Source organism: Trichoplusia ni, chromosome 8 (genome assembly GCF_003590095.1).
Source record: "Trichoplusia ni isolate ovarian cell line Hi5 chromosome 8, tn1, whole genome shotgun sequence".
Lineage (NCBI taxonomy): Eukaryota > Metazoa > Arthropoda > Insecta > Lepidoptera > Noctuidae > Trichoplusia > Trichoplusia ni.
This window is the reverse complement of record NC_039485.1, coordinates 2,435,233-2,449,794: the sequence shown is the minus strand read 5'-3', so window position 1 is coordinate 2,449,794 and position 14,562 is coordinate 2,435,233. Positions and strand designations below refer to the sequence as shown.

The following is a 14,562-nucleotide window of genomic DNA, read 5'->3' as shown; positions in this document are numbered from 1 at the left end:
AGAAATTGTAAAGTGAATTTTGTTCTGTTGGTAACTTGGAAAGAAGTTATGATAATGTCTGAAATTTTTCATAATAGTGTTAGAGCCCATTTAGGTGCTGCGAGAAATATCTTTGAAGATTTAATACATTGCCGGCCATCATATATTACGTTAGATACCCGATCTGAGCGGCTGCACAATGTATTGCAACTTGCACGATATTCCCCGTATCGTCTAAATGGTCCCTTATAGAGGGTTAGATTTGTATGGGTCATCCAATTAGTCTGCAATCTTGGGTTTATTTGTGTAGCCAAGTGATATTAAGATAAAGATGATAAAAATAACCAAATTTGTCGTTTAAAACTTGTCACGTTTATATTATTGAGTTATACCATCAGCGTTTGAGCTCATCCACCGTGTTTTTTTTCAAAAGATCCCGAAGCACATTATTAAATACTTCCTTCAGCGAAAATTCTCGTGCTCACTGTGCTCGAACGTTTTTAATTTTCTTGTGCTGAGCTCACGTAGTAACTCGTAAAAAGTCTTATTTACTCTGACAAAGATAAAAGCTTGTTGAAGTTGACATGTGATTTATTACCTTCGTTCATCGTTTTAATCTTCTCATGTCTTGGGACTGCAATTCTTATTAGTGCTTTATACAAGTACTTCTTTGTGCTGAAACATGATGATAAAGCAAGCTTGAATAGTATTGTGAAGTCAGGGAGCTTTTATTAATATCAGCCTGTGGGTGCTCCTCTGTTGTCTAACAAGGGGTATATTCCTCATAGATAGAGACTGAAAGATATATACATAGTGTTTACAGTAAATACTGGTAGGATTTAGGATGTCTAACTAGTTTCGGAAAGACCGAACGTTTTCTTCTGATTCTTTTACCCATTCCTATTCCTTAACTATTTACATAACTTATTATTTTTATTCCAGGCAATGAAATAACTGATATATCTGGTGATAACTGGCGTGGTTTGGAACATACTTTAACAACACTGATTCTTGCTGACAATTCGATCGCGAACCTGCCTCTAGATGCCTTCTCCAGCCTGCCGATGTTGGAGACCCTGGACTTGCATGGAAACCATCTGTCAGTGATAGATAGTGGCGTGTTCCGTGATGGGATGAGCAGACTGAATAGGGTGAGTGAATTAAGGTTTTGTTTAAAATGGTTGAGCTCGTAGCTAAAGTAACAACACAAGTGGAGCGATCTCGGGTTAAGCCACACTTGTTACGGTTGGTCCCTGGACCATCTATGTCGTAACGAGTTTTCCGTGTTTGGGATCGGTTTTGGATCAAGCTTAAATGTTGATCGATTTGAACTTCAGTTTTGAAATATCTTAAGTATTTATTTCAATACGTCACACATAATCCCGCTTAATAAATTGAGCTGATACCTAGATTCCTTTCAGTACGATACAATGTTAAATTGAAGCAAAACTCGTTATTCCACTGTAAAACAGTGATTTTCTTTTCACCACTTCTGTCTTGTTATGTAACTTAGTATCCTAATCCATGATATTGTTAATCTAAATATAATCTTTTTCATATATATTCCAGCTCTTACTAAGTGACAACCAACTCGCCTACATACCTTACGAAGAGCTATCACCGCTACGACAGCTCAGGTTCCTGGACCTCTCCAGCAACTTGATCAAGCAAGTTCCACCGGCACACGACTTGAACGGTGTTAGATTGTCTTTGGATTCTTTGAAGTAAGTTATAATAGTTCGCGATATTTTATTTAGCCCTAATATGTGTGTATATAAAAAACCGTGTGTCTTTTTAGTGTTAAGTCCAGTCTAACGAATCTCTGTATAAATCATTTAGAACATATCACTAAATACATTTGTTATTCGGAGGGCAAAATTCTATGAGGGTTATTTTCATGTTCTTGTTTCTTACCTTAGCTTCTTCTGTTTTAGACTGGACAATAATCTCATCAGGATATTGTACCCTGGATCATTCAAGTATTTCAACATTTTGAATTCAACTTCTTTGGATGGAAATACTATTTCTGTGCTAAGGGTAAGTTATACAAAAGTATATTATTGACAACAATAGATTGAAATCTCAATTTAACGATTTTTTCTCGGAATCCATAAATGCACTTACTTTATTATTTCTTTAACTTTCTATTTCCTTAACATTATCATATTTTAGAATGGCCTAAAAATATTTGACAATAAACTGATACCTTTAATATTTCCTTTTTCCAGGAGGATGCCTTCAGAAATGCGAAGATCAAATCCCTTTCACTTCGTGATTGTGGACTTACAGAGCTATCGCCAGCATCCTTTGCTGGTCTTGAGAACAGTTTGCAGACCCTCGACCTATCAGAAAATAACCTGACGATGATATCAAAGTTCATGCTCAACAAACTGGATTCCTTGAGATTCTTGAATCTGAGGGAAAATAAGGTAAGTCTTAGTCTTATGTATCTTGACGGATAGTCGTCAACACTCCAAACTTACGGTGCTAAACGTTTCCTGGGTTTGATCCAATCTTCCGAGTCTAGCAGTCTTGTGCATGTGAGCAAAGCGAGGCATCTTTCATTAAGATAAAGATAATGATATAGACTGCATTAAAAAAATCCTTCCTTCCTTGTACTGTTGCAGAAATATTGCAAATACCTCCAATTTTTTTTCAATTTCCATGTTTTCAAATTTGCGCTTTTTACAGTACTGTTAAAAACTTTGGTTTTAATATTTACATTTAATTTCAGGTGGACATCAATTTACTGACGTCTTCTACACCATCGGAGTACTCAACTTCATCGTTCAACAACTTCCAGTACAAACTGTTTTATTTGGACATCAGTAGTGCGAGCTCCATTGAAATGAGTTTGCAGGACTTTAGAAGGTTAGTCATTGACTTTCTAAATTATTTTTTCTGTAGGCTAGGTTCATATACTAAGTTTCATTAAGAATGGACTTTCTCTAACATCTCACATATTCAAATTTAACCTTTTTCAGGATGAGATCCCTTCGCTACTTGGCTGTCAGCAAGTTACTAAGGCAAAGCGTAAGAACGGAAGACTTCCTAGAATTCGGTGTGGAGTTGGAAGATCTGAAGATATACGGCAGCACGATCACGAGGATAGAAACTAGCGCCTTCCAGCATGTCAGGACCATCAAAACCCTTGACATGTCTGAGAACAATATAGAGTTCATCGATCCTTTTGCTTTTGCTGAGGTATGTTAAACAAAAATCTTGTTTTATTGTCAAATTGATAAGTTCGCAATTAAATGACCGACTGGTTTTTGCTTGCCAATTCTTTCAATACTCGACCAACTAAGAATGAAAATTAGATAAGGGATGTTGTGTCGGTAATCATTTAACAAGTTAAACTTGACCGTTTCTGATGGATCTGAAGTTTTGACAGCTGAAAGATGGCCATAGGAACTCCGCTTAAAACACCATCGAATTTAAATTCTTTAAATTGTTTTTTCGAGTAAGTACTTTGATCCAAAAGCAAAAAGGCAATCTAAGGCATGTTTGCTTGTGTCTCAGTGTCGTTATTGAATTCTTTTGTTCTTTAGTATGTACTTTCTTAGTTATATGTATATGTTTCTCGTCAATCTATCGAAACCATGACATGTATGTTCCCATTCATGATATCATTTAACAAACTCCGTTGTATATTACAGTTGCACAGCTTAACCACATTAAAAATGGCAAACGGATTAGCAGATACGGTGAAGATACTGCCGTTTGAGCCTCTGAAGGCTTTAATAGAGCTGCAGTACCTGGATCTCAGTAACAACAAGTTGAAGAATGTTCCTGATACATCTTTCCACTTCTTGTACAAATTAAAGAGGTTGAATCTACAGGATAACTACATTGATCATTTCTCTAAAGGAACCTTACAGGTCAGTTATTTAAAAAAAATATCGTATTGCCACTAGAAACAAAAGTGATATTCACATGTGACTCACTGGATAGCGAAGTGATCAAATGAATGTTTATGAAGAAAATACTCCATAAGAAATTATTTACATAAGATTTGTTTTTAATTCAATCCCATTATCTCAAATATTATAAAATATTACAAAATATTTGTAAAAATTATAGAAAATAGATTATAAACATTTCTTATCTGATAGATGCTGTAGTTTACGCCAACGTCAGCGTGTAGGTTTTTCTAATAGTTCAACGCGTATTGATCATGGAAGCCTATGGTATGGCTAGCCACGGCTTTATATAACATTATATTTAACATTATAAAGCCACGGCTTTATTATGTTAATAGCAATAATCTAATTTTTACAGGGTGACATCCACGGCCAACTCGAAAGCATCTGTCTCTCCCTGAACCAAATAAGACAAATAGTACAGCACGCATTCGTAGGCCTTAGAGAACTGCAAGAGATTCTGATCGAAGACAATCTCATAGAGCTTATACAGCGGAGGGCGTTCACAAGTCTTGATAACTTGAAGATTATTAAGTTAAAAGGAAACAGAATCAACGAAATAAGCGAAGAAGCCTTCCAAAATATTCCGGCTTTGACTGAGTAAGTAAAAGTTAAGATGGTATAAGTATTAGTGAAGTGGTAGATTATGGTAAATATACTTATGGTGATAAATATTCATCGTAATCTTCTACGGACAAAAGAAGGCAAATATCCCATTGATTTAAGAGTTCTCGTTCTTATTTTTTCATTTGCCAATCATAAGTTTTTGAAAATTTTATCCATTTTTAAGTATCGCGATAAACATGAAAATCCTCTATTATAAAAGTATCAAAATTAAAACTTTCAAACTCAGTTTTTTTATTGTACGTATGTCGTGACTGAAGCAACAAGGAATCGAACAAAAATCACTTCTGTTATTGAACACTTCCTTGTTTTATTCACGTACAAAAACAATAAACAGCATTCTTAATTTTCAGGTTGGATATTTCCTTCAACAACTTGGACACTTTCAAGTTCTCGATTTTTGACCAAGTGGGATCAGCTACGGCTTTAAAAGTCAACGCTTCGTACAATCGAATCATCACTTTGACAGATTCAAATGCTCCTAGTTTCTTCACATCGAACTTTTACCCGCCACCCAAGGCTCAGAGTAAGTCTATCATCATTTGTATTACAACCGCTATGGGGCATTTTATTTCAATAGCCTTTTATTCCTAAACAAAAGGGCTGCAAGTCTCTTAGTTCGGTGTACCTTTTGGCATATGCCTTTTTGGTTACGCGGGGGAATCCTCATGGACACCCACCTCCTCGAGGCGGGGGGGAGAGCGGGCATATCAAAATGCCTGATTAAATTATAATTTTAAAAACTTGCATGACTTAGCCAGACATTTTGAACTAAAATGCCCGAATCATTTCATACTTGTAGTTTATAGCTTATCGTGCTGCAACTTGCTTTATCACCTATTCTTCTATATTTTATTTCTTGTCTTTAACACTTTTTTTTTATCTTTACTAATATTTTATTTTTTCACCACTTAATAATTTCATTTCGGATCTCAAGATGTATCATCAAACATCAGTATGTATGAAAGTATGCATTCTTTTTCTTCTTTTATTTAATTTATTTTTATTTTCGACTTTATTTTAATCACTGCTTTTCATTTTTCGCTTTGCACAGGCTTTACTGACAGGGACGAAGATATAGTATTAACTCAAGGTGACTTACTAACACTTCTTTTTATATTTCATTTATATTTAGAGTCCTACGAATGTTGAGGCGTGTATTAACGACGAAATGTTTTCAGGTCTCGGAACTGTGTCTGTCAATATCAGAGTGTTGGACTTCTCACATAATAATATTACTTATATTGCGCCATATTACTTCAGGTAAGCCTTTTCCTAGTATATACTATTATAAGTAACCTTGTGTCCAATAGAACAAGTAGAACAAACCGTATAAAAATTTACTTCAGATTTTTAACAATAGATGGCGTTGAATGTAGATAGATAGATAGAATCCTCTTTATTGTACACCATAAGGAAAAACAATTTAGGTTTTTGGACAAACAAATATGATGAGTAAAAAAGGCGGTCTTATCGCTAAAAAGCAATCTCTATGTAATATTAGAGGTCGTGACTCGGTTCTGTTACACCGAAAATTAAAAGTAAAGTCACAAAAAATTATTAAATTTCTTCGTCTTGGAAACATTGGGATTTGTACACCTTTTCTAGATCACAAATACTAAGTCACTATTATTATCCCTAATTTACCCTTTGAATCTCTTACTCCCAAACTTACTGTGATTATCGCGGAAATCACGGAAGCTCAAAACTTAAAAATGTTACTTCAATATTTTCAGGCATGCAGACTTAACTCTCACAGAGTTACATCTCTCCCACAACTTGCTAAGGAACATTACTCGCGAAGTGTTCGGTTCCATGCACATGTTGCAGTATTTGGATCTGTCTCACAACTATATCTATCACATGGAATATGATTGTTTCAAGAGAGTCAAAAACTTACAGGTAAGGATTTGTTTGCAGTAACTGTTGTTTACCTTGAGAAGTAAGGTCTAGAATAATCTAAAATAGACTCCTTTGTTGAGTTACTTCAAAAAAGCTAATCTTGATGTGTATTTTGGTAGAAACTTCAGTATAAATAAGGATAGACCATGAAATCAATACAAAATAGTCGTATAACCTTCGTCTAAAATTAAGCTTTCACAACGGTTTTTCTAAATTGGCCATCTGTGTCACTTGCTACACCATGATGCGAATAAAATTCAGTTATGCCACATTTAATTGTATATTTTTTCGTTTTAGATCATAAACTTATCTCACAACCATATAATCGAGCTACCAGTCGAGATATTCCACGACATGCAGTCTTTGACTTCAGTAGATTTATCAAATAATTACATCAAGAATTTGGCTGACAACCTGATTCCGTCACCATCTTTGGAGAGGTAAGTAAAAATTTGAAGACTTCACTAAAATGTTTTAAAAAATCAGTCGAAATTATACCTTATGTTTTCTCCACTTAGGTTCGATTTATCAAACAACGCCTTATCAAGGATCCCAACCAACTGCCTGTCTGCTGCAGCTGCGGCCAATTTAGTTGAACTCGACTTAAGTGGCAATACCATACCAGCGGTGGCTCTAGGCGACCTGGTCCAAAGATTCCGGGTAAATATCTGCTATAATACTTTTTAACCTTTTGCATTTGTTTGAATTTTGAAAACTAACTGCTCGATGATATTTAAAGCATTCGATCTGCAACGTGTGAAGTTGATGACGTTTGAATTTTGATACCCATGTAATTTTTGATATTAATCCAGTATTTAGGAAACGTGATCATGCCTACAATTTAAATTTCGCAAGGCTGTAAAATCTCAAATTTATAAGAGGTTGTTGGCCATCAAAACCATTTTTTATGATTTGACGGTATTTGCTCGCGTTATTTTAGAGTCTGGAAGAAGTCAGACCAGAGTATAGACTTCAGTCCATAGCAAAAATTACGAAAAACGCAATTCGTTAATTCTGTCACTAAACATGATCACGTTTCCACCGTATCTACTCTAACAGTGTTTGTAGTAAATGCCAGTGTGTGAGTAGGTGTGCTAATGTGTTGTCCTGTCATGCATGTCCGCCAGAACCCCGATCAGTTGGGCGAATACTGGCCCGAGGAGCCCGACTACAGCGACGAATACATGTACCACACCGCTAGGCGAGATCACACCAGAGTGTTCCACCAAAAAAAACAATACCCGCAGAATATTTTGTACAAGGTAGATTGTTTAGTTTGTGCCAATACTAACCTTGTAGTCATTGTTATAGAACACACTTTTGCACTTCTTCTTTCAGTTTCCACAGATTCTTCAGCATGTTCATTTATTTTGGTTTTAGCTTTTCTCTTTTATGGATTTGTTGTATGTATTGCTGTATGTTCTTTATTTTATATTTTTATATCTTTTGCTGTAAATTTTTTATTGACTTATTCTGAAATTAATTTTCATTTGTAATATTTTCATCTTTTGACTAGAACTACATTACTTTTATTCGAATAAAATATCCGTTTACTCCTGGACAGCAGTCAAATTAATCTTGTCTTAACCTTTCAGTCTCTAGCATGGTTGGACCTGTCCAATAACCATCTCGTACGTATTGAAGGAGGTTCCTTCTCGGCATTGCCGAAGCTTCGCTGGCTGGACCTCAGCAACAACTCGCCTTTTAACTCTGGTGAAAGAGGAATCGCCATCTTCAAGGGGCTTGAGAGGAGATTGTCTCATTTGGGACTGAAGAATGTTAGCTTGGTGTCTGTAAGTATTTAACAATTTCCTTTTTTTTTCATCTGTTATGTAGGGTAAACGCAAAGAATACCCACATAACTTTCACCTTACAATAAGAAGTTTTCAATCTCAATTTAGTTCCTCGTAATTGCCGTATTCAGGAATATACCCCGAGGTAGATTTTACAAAATAATACAAAAAGGATCAGTGCAGAACTTTATTTGTGTATCTAATTCTGTTTTAGGTTCCTTCAATGTCTCTATCAAAGCTGAAGAGTTTGGACTTATCATACAACAACTTACCATCTATTCCTCCTGATACGACGGCTAACTTGACTCGTCTTCGAGAACTGGATTTGTCTTACAACGATCTGACTGCTGTACCTGTGGTAATAAAATAATGATTTCCTTTCTAGAATTTATAGTATCAGTCAAAGATCCTGTTATGACGTTAAATTACTAAATTCATCTTAAACCTATTTACATTTTTTTTAGAAAAAGAAATGTTTTTTTAAGTCGCATCGCCGCAAGCGGTCTGCAGGATTTCTTTGATGAAGTTACAGACAGAAAAAAATATACCTCTAAAGCACTCTCTTCGCAGAAGTCCGTCACTTGTTCAGGTTAAGTCGGCCTTTTAGAAACAGATGGCGTTGCTAATGGATTGTGAGAGTGCTTTATAGTTGTCGCAGAGCGATATTAAATATTTCTCTTAACCGTGATAGTGTAAGGTATCCTTCCTTTATCAGTACTTATAAACTATTTGTATTTATATTTCAGGCTACTCATTCGCTGAGTGAACTGCGTTGGCTCTCGTTGTCTGGCAATCCGATCACAGCTCTCATGAACACCAGTCTGTACGGTGTGTCACCACGACTTGAGTATCTTGATGTAACGCGTCTGAGGCTCAGAATATTGGAGGTAATTTAATGCAATATTTATTACTTTACTGACCTGAAATACAAAGCATTGGAGGAGACTTAAGTGGAAAATTTAATACATTTTTTAACTTAGCACATATCTCACACCTTAGCAAGTCTTTTAACTCTTTTGTTTTAGCCGAATGTTATAGGCTACCACGCCAAACGCACTACGCGTGACGTGTGTCGGGTGCAACGCCTGCGTAAGACAAGCATTATGTGATCCACAAATTATTTGTCTGGATAACTTAAGCATGTTTCTTGTGTCTGTGGTTTTAATTATTTGTGAAAACCCCGCAACACAAGGATACAATTCTTAAGAGCTTTGATGTTATACCTAAAATTGTATTTAAGTAATACCCCATCATTAACGGCAGTGACTTGTCCAAAGAGAACATCTCAATAAATTAAACTTACAATATACTATACTTGTATTCCTTTTTCCAGCACGGTGTCTTCAGCAAAATGTATGGACTTCGTACACTTAAAGTGACTGCTTACTCAAACGTTCGAGACTTCAATGTACCAAAAATGTTATCATACAACGCTGGTCTGGAGAACTTGTTGATAGAAGTCGACGACAACGGAGTGGAGTTCGGAAAGGAAATGTATGGACCTCTGCCGAACAAACTCGATAATATAACGATCACTGGAAGAGCCTTGAAGTATCTTACTCAGTATCTCTTGAGCGTAAGTGTTCAGTCTATTTAGAACTGTATTGCTTTAGCTTATAGTCGAAAACCAAATGACAAGATTCGTTTTTCTTCTCTTATTCTTTGGAACTCATTTAGATTTTTTTTCTCCTTAGTGGAAAATGAGTTATATCTAACTTTAACAGGCTTGAATTACTTTAATACATTGTGAAAACTCATACAGATATCTCTTTCTTAGACTAAAGATTTTCACTTTACTACCACAAGTAAGCGAAAATCTAAAATTATCCGTGTAAATAACATGCTAACCTTTCATTTCCAGGGTGTTCAATCAAAAGTTCTAAGGCTCACAGTCTACAACACGAGCATAGAGGAGCTCGCCAACGAAGTGTTCTGGAGACCAGGCCACGTGACCAACCTCACGCTGGATCTCAGGAACAACTACATTACGAGGGTACCCAACCCTTCGCACAGAGCATGGCCAAGAGTACCGAACACTGTGTTCTTACAGGACATACTTGTTGCAGGCAATCCCTTAAGTTGTGACTGTGGAATTGGGTAAGGACGATTTTGTATAAGGAATTGTTCAGAAATATTTCTGACTAATGCTGTGTGGGAATTGTTATTGACGGCTAAAAATGCCATTTTTCGCGGCATGATTTTAAAAAATATCGCGACTGACGTTTGATAGTTTTAAAGAACATTGCAATTAATTCACAGTACTTATTATTTCCGACAACCGGACATTGTTTTCAGATTTATTAAAATTGTTTTAGATTTAGACACATTTGGTACGTTCTACAACTTTTCATTTTTATCACCACCACCCATACGCGACCTCTTCGTCATCTTCGGTTTAGTTACTTTAAAGATATTGGCGTTTTCTTATTCTTGTATATTTTCTCAGGTGGATAAAAGCATGGGACCGAAAGAGACGACAGTATCTGTGCGACAGCACATCGAAATGTATATCAACGCGCGATGACGTTAGATTTGCAACCTGCCCCACTTATGATAACAGAACTTTTGCTGACGTAAGTATATTGAACTGACTCTGTAGTACTGTACTACCGGTTTTTAAAAGAGGATTGCGTAGAAATTTTGCGTAGTGTAATTTCTTTTTTGCATTACCGAATAATGTTTAAAGAGGACCTCAAAACTCTTCGACCTTGATAAATAAGATGAATAAAAGCAGTATTTATTGTTACAAAAATTTGTTATTACAAAAAAAAAATCAAAATCTATTAAAAAGTAACAAAGGGAAGTGCTGTAATTGTCCCGTCACGGCACTGATTTTCAGCTACTCCTATTCCCTTAAGTGAAAAGGCGGGGGTTGTAGGACGTCACTAGCAACGTATGACATTTTTACATAAATACCTTTATGTATGGATGATAAATAGGGCTAACACACTTCATTTCTTTACAGGTCCTGACGCGGGATTTGGATTGCGAATGGAACAAAGGATTTCTGAGATCACCAAACTTCTACATAGTATTAGGAATGTCGATCCTAACGTGCCTGTATATATGAGGACTATTTTGGCTACTTGGGGTATACGAAGAGTTCAACCTGATTTTGGCACGGGTGTATAATTTTTAGGGCACTTTGAGGCCTCAAGACGTTTAATTAGAAAAAAAACTACAGAATTAAATTCTGACGCTTACCAAATTTTCGACATTTTAAAACATAGATCTATTATTATATAAAAACCAAAGAAGATTTCCGCAGTTCTTGTAAAATTTAATGTAAATAAAATCAATGGCAACGGGACAGGATTATAGAAATCTTCTTTGATGAGGAAAGTATCCAGAAACGAGTGAGATAGCATCGCGACGATTTTCATATTGTACCTGTTTTTGTGGCCTACATACTTGAGTCTTGGTCTGAGGTGATCCTAAATAGCCAAATCCTAGTTAGTGTTAGTATTACGGAGGTATGCTTTAAGACTTGAAGTCGGGACAGTGAAAGCGAAGAACAAGTGACTTTTGTATACTTAAGTGGTTGCGATAAGTTTAGTGAAGCCTACTAAATGTGATTTATCGTTTTAAATGGAAAGCAGATGTGTGATCTCAGAACAATCGTCGGATATGTTACCGTTACTTCATATTAATTAGGAAATTACAGTTTGCGTTCCCCCAAATACCTGGTTTGCGTGTGTAGTTCTAAGATTTCATTTTTATCAACACTCATTTCGTGCACTGCCTTACATAACGAATTTTCTGCGATTATTGTCCAGAATGTATGTCCAACTGCACGGTGCGTTTGTTCTTGAACGATATTGTTAAGACCCGAGTGTGGAAGTGCACTTAATGCGTTTTAGAAGTTGCATTTACGTCGATTTATAAGATAAGTTCACACGAAAGCAATGACTTAATTATGATCGTCTAAGTAGACTGCATTCGCTCGAATGGTATATGTGTTCGTCCATTATTAAGAGTAATAATATTATTTATAGATGTATTCATTTTTGTATTAGGTGACTCTAGAGTTAGAATAAAATCATTTATAAAGATTTCCGTATGTTTAAATACAACTTTGAAATTGTCTTGATTGTCATATAATTGATGATACGTAGTTGTTTTAGAATCGTCGTTTTGACGGTTTTAAATAGTAAAGAAATCTTGTACAAAAAACTTTCAGATTCATATCCATGAAACCTATATTCGAAGTCACTATCTTCAATAAGAAGCTTAATATACTATTTACTCTTTAAAGGTTGGTACTGACCGGTGTTGTAGACGCGCTTATTGTGACGTCACAAAACGAGATCTGTTCACTTTGACTCTCTAAGCAGTCATATTGCAACATGTTACACAACGCGTTAACGCCAGTCAGTACCAACCCTAATATTTTCATTGTTTAGCTGTTTACAGAGTCTATCTGGTTATTGTTGGATAAACATATTTTATTACATATGTATAATAAATGTGTCATTAGCTGTTATTGTATGAGCATGCTGTAATATACATCATTGTACGTATTTACTAGGATTTTTTCGACTGAATTTAAGTGTTTCGGAGCTATATCGCTGGACATAAGAAAATGTTTCTACGTACGCTTGTTTCTTTGCATCGCTTTAATACTTTCCACTTGTTCATTTCTTTCTGATGTTTAAGCACGCTAGCAATAGTAGGGCTGCATGTTACTCATGACTTTTTTTCTTGTATTTCTATCTGTAAGTTCAATTGAATACCTCTTCTTCAGTGGTCCAGTTTGAGCTGTCAGGCCTATTGTTGACTTTTGTTTTCAATGCCATATCACGTTGCACCTGATTTTTTTCATTCTTAACATCACATTTTTATTATTTTTTAATCACGACGTTTTTTACTTTGGTATTGAAAACAAAGGGATGTCGTTGTAACAATGAATATATTTTGTGATATATATTACTCTAATCCTTCTATTTTTGATAAAGCCTACAATGAATATTGCTGAACTAAACGGGAATTGTATAGCTGAATATGTCATTACTAATAACAGTTACAGCTTCTTTATAATATAGAACAATCTCCGTAGACAACTGATCTTAAATATACAAACTTTTAACATTTATTAAGTGTCTCAAATGTCGAGGAGAGAAGTCTGACAACTTCACTCACAAACGACACTTTTGTAAACGACATTTTAAAAGTCTTTCATTCCACTTGACAGTGGCAAAGGCAGCATGACACTTAAAGGTGACTTTTGACTCAGTGACTCAAATCTCAACAATCGTAATTCAAATGAACATCGGATATAAATGTCATTAAAATTTTACCCTTGTCGTTAACAGAAATGTCAGTTGTCAACGGAGGTTGCTCGCTATGTCAATTGTTACATTACATAATATTTTACTTCGATGGTACTAAATACTGTATTTTCTTCCAAATAGCTTGTTTTATTACCTAATATTTAATGAATTAAAATCAGTAGCCCAAGTTATATAATTTCTTGAATAATGATAACTTTATTATACAGTAAGTGAACATCATTCGGTGTCTTATAGAAACTATTTATATGTAGATTTATCGGTCATCATTGTGAGAAGTCTGCAATAAAGGTTATATTATTATGAAGTTTAAAAATTACCCTTATCCTAGAGCTAATTAAAATTTTAAGCTATTTTCTTTTCGTCTCACCGATTTTACAGCGGCAAAATTTTGAGACTATATTTCTGCTCCACTAGCCAAATGACAATCCTACAATCGTTCGCGTGATAAAAAAAACTCTAATGGAGATGACAGGTCAAGGTCACGAATTGAATCGAAATGTCATTTCCATACATTTGAGTTTTATGTTTTTTCATGCGCTAACGACTGTAGAAGTGACACTTGACTAGTGGGGTTATTAAGTTGCTTGTTAGTGCCATCTGACTTAGTAAACGCTCAATTATAACGAGCATTAACTACAAATTAATATTTACACTTCTGCAAGGTCCATTGTGATAGAAATAGCTAGTGCCAATACTAAAAAAATATAAATATATAGATTACAGTATTTGAACAAAAATGTTAAATTGTTTTACGGTTGGTCTCGTAAAATAAAAATTTAAGGTATTTATTGACTGGCATAATATAGTTTACATTGTTATTTAAAAAGAAAAAAAATATGCAATTGTTTAAAATTAAAATATAAAGCCAGTATTATTTAAGTTTGTTAATAAAATAAAATAATAATCAAATAAATTTTTATTATATTTTACGTTTGTAATCTGGTTTCAATATAAATGGTCCAATCGTAAAATAAATCATTAAATATTTAAAGCTTTATTAAGTTCTAAATGCGAGTTAAACTTCAAATAAAAACACTGTAAATAAATTGT

The 14,562-nt window shown here is 34.9% G+C and overlaps 1 protein-coding gene across 1 annotated transcript in view; it reads left to right on the top strand.

Annotated features, from left to right (window-relative positions):
- Positions 1 to 11,399, top strand: part of LOC113496443 (chaoptin-like) — a 67,694-nt gene extending 56,295 nt beyond the window's left edge. Inside the window, exons 6-26 of the mRNA XM_026875665.1 lie at positions 922 to 1,130; positions 1,549 to 1,703; positions 1,914 to 2,016; positions 2,208 to 2,408; positions 2,714 to 2,850; positions 2,964 to 3,183; positions 3,639 to 3,860; positions 4,261 to 4,502; positions 4,880 to 5,052; positions 5,708 to 5,789; positions 6,263 to 6,428; positions 6,726 to 6,868; positions 6,947 to 7,088; positions 7,556 to 7,690; positions 8,024 to 8,221; positions 8,436 to 8,579; positions 8,968 to 9,108; positions 9,555 to 9,797; positions 10,083 to 10,318; positions 10,668 to 10,794; positions 11,187 to 11,399. Coding sequence (XP_026731466.1) covers positions 922 to 1,130; positions 1,549 to 1,703; positions 1,914 to 2,016; positions 2,208 to 2,408; positions 2,714 to 2,850; positions 2,964 to 3,183; positions 3,639 to 3,860; positions 4,261 to 4,502; positions 4,880 to 5,052; positions 5,708 to 5,789; positions 6,263 to 6,428; positions 6,726 to 6,868; positions 6,947 to 7,088; positions 7,556 to 7,690; positions 8,024 to 8,221; positions 8,436 to 8,579; positions 8,968 to 9,108; positions 9,555 to 9,797; positions 10,083 to 10,318; positions 10,668 to 10,794; positions 11,187 to 11,291 — 3,524 coding nt within the window. The 3' untranslated portion in view covers positions 11,292 to 11,399. The remainder of the gene's footprint in view (positions 1 to 921; positions 1,131 to 1,548; positions 1,704 to 1,913; positions 2,017 to 2,207; positions 2,409 to 2,713; positions 2,851 to 2,963; positions 3,184 to 3,638; positions 3,861 to 4,260; positions 4,503 to 4,879; positions 5,053 to 5,707; positions 5,790 to 6,262; positions 6,429 to 6,725; positions 6,869 to 6,946; positions 7,089 to 7,555; positions 7,691 to 8,023; positions 8,222 to 8,435; positions 8,580 to 8,967; positions 9,109 to 9,554; positions 9,798 to 10,082; positions 10,319 to 10,667; positions 10,795 to 11,186) is intronic.
- The last annotated feature ends 3,163 nt before the right edge of the window (positions 11,400 to 14,562 follow it).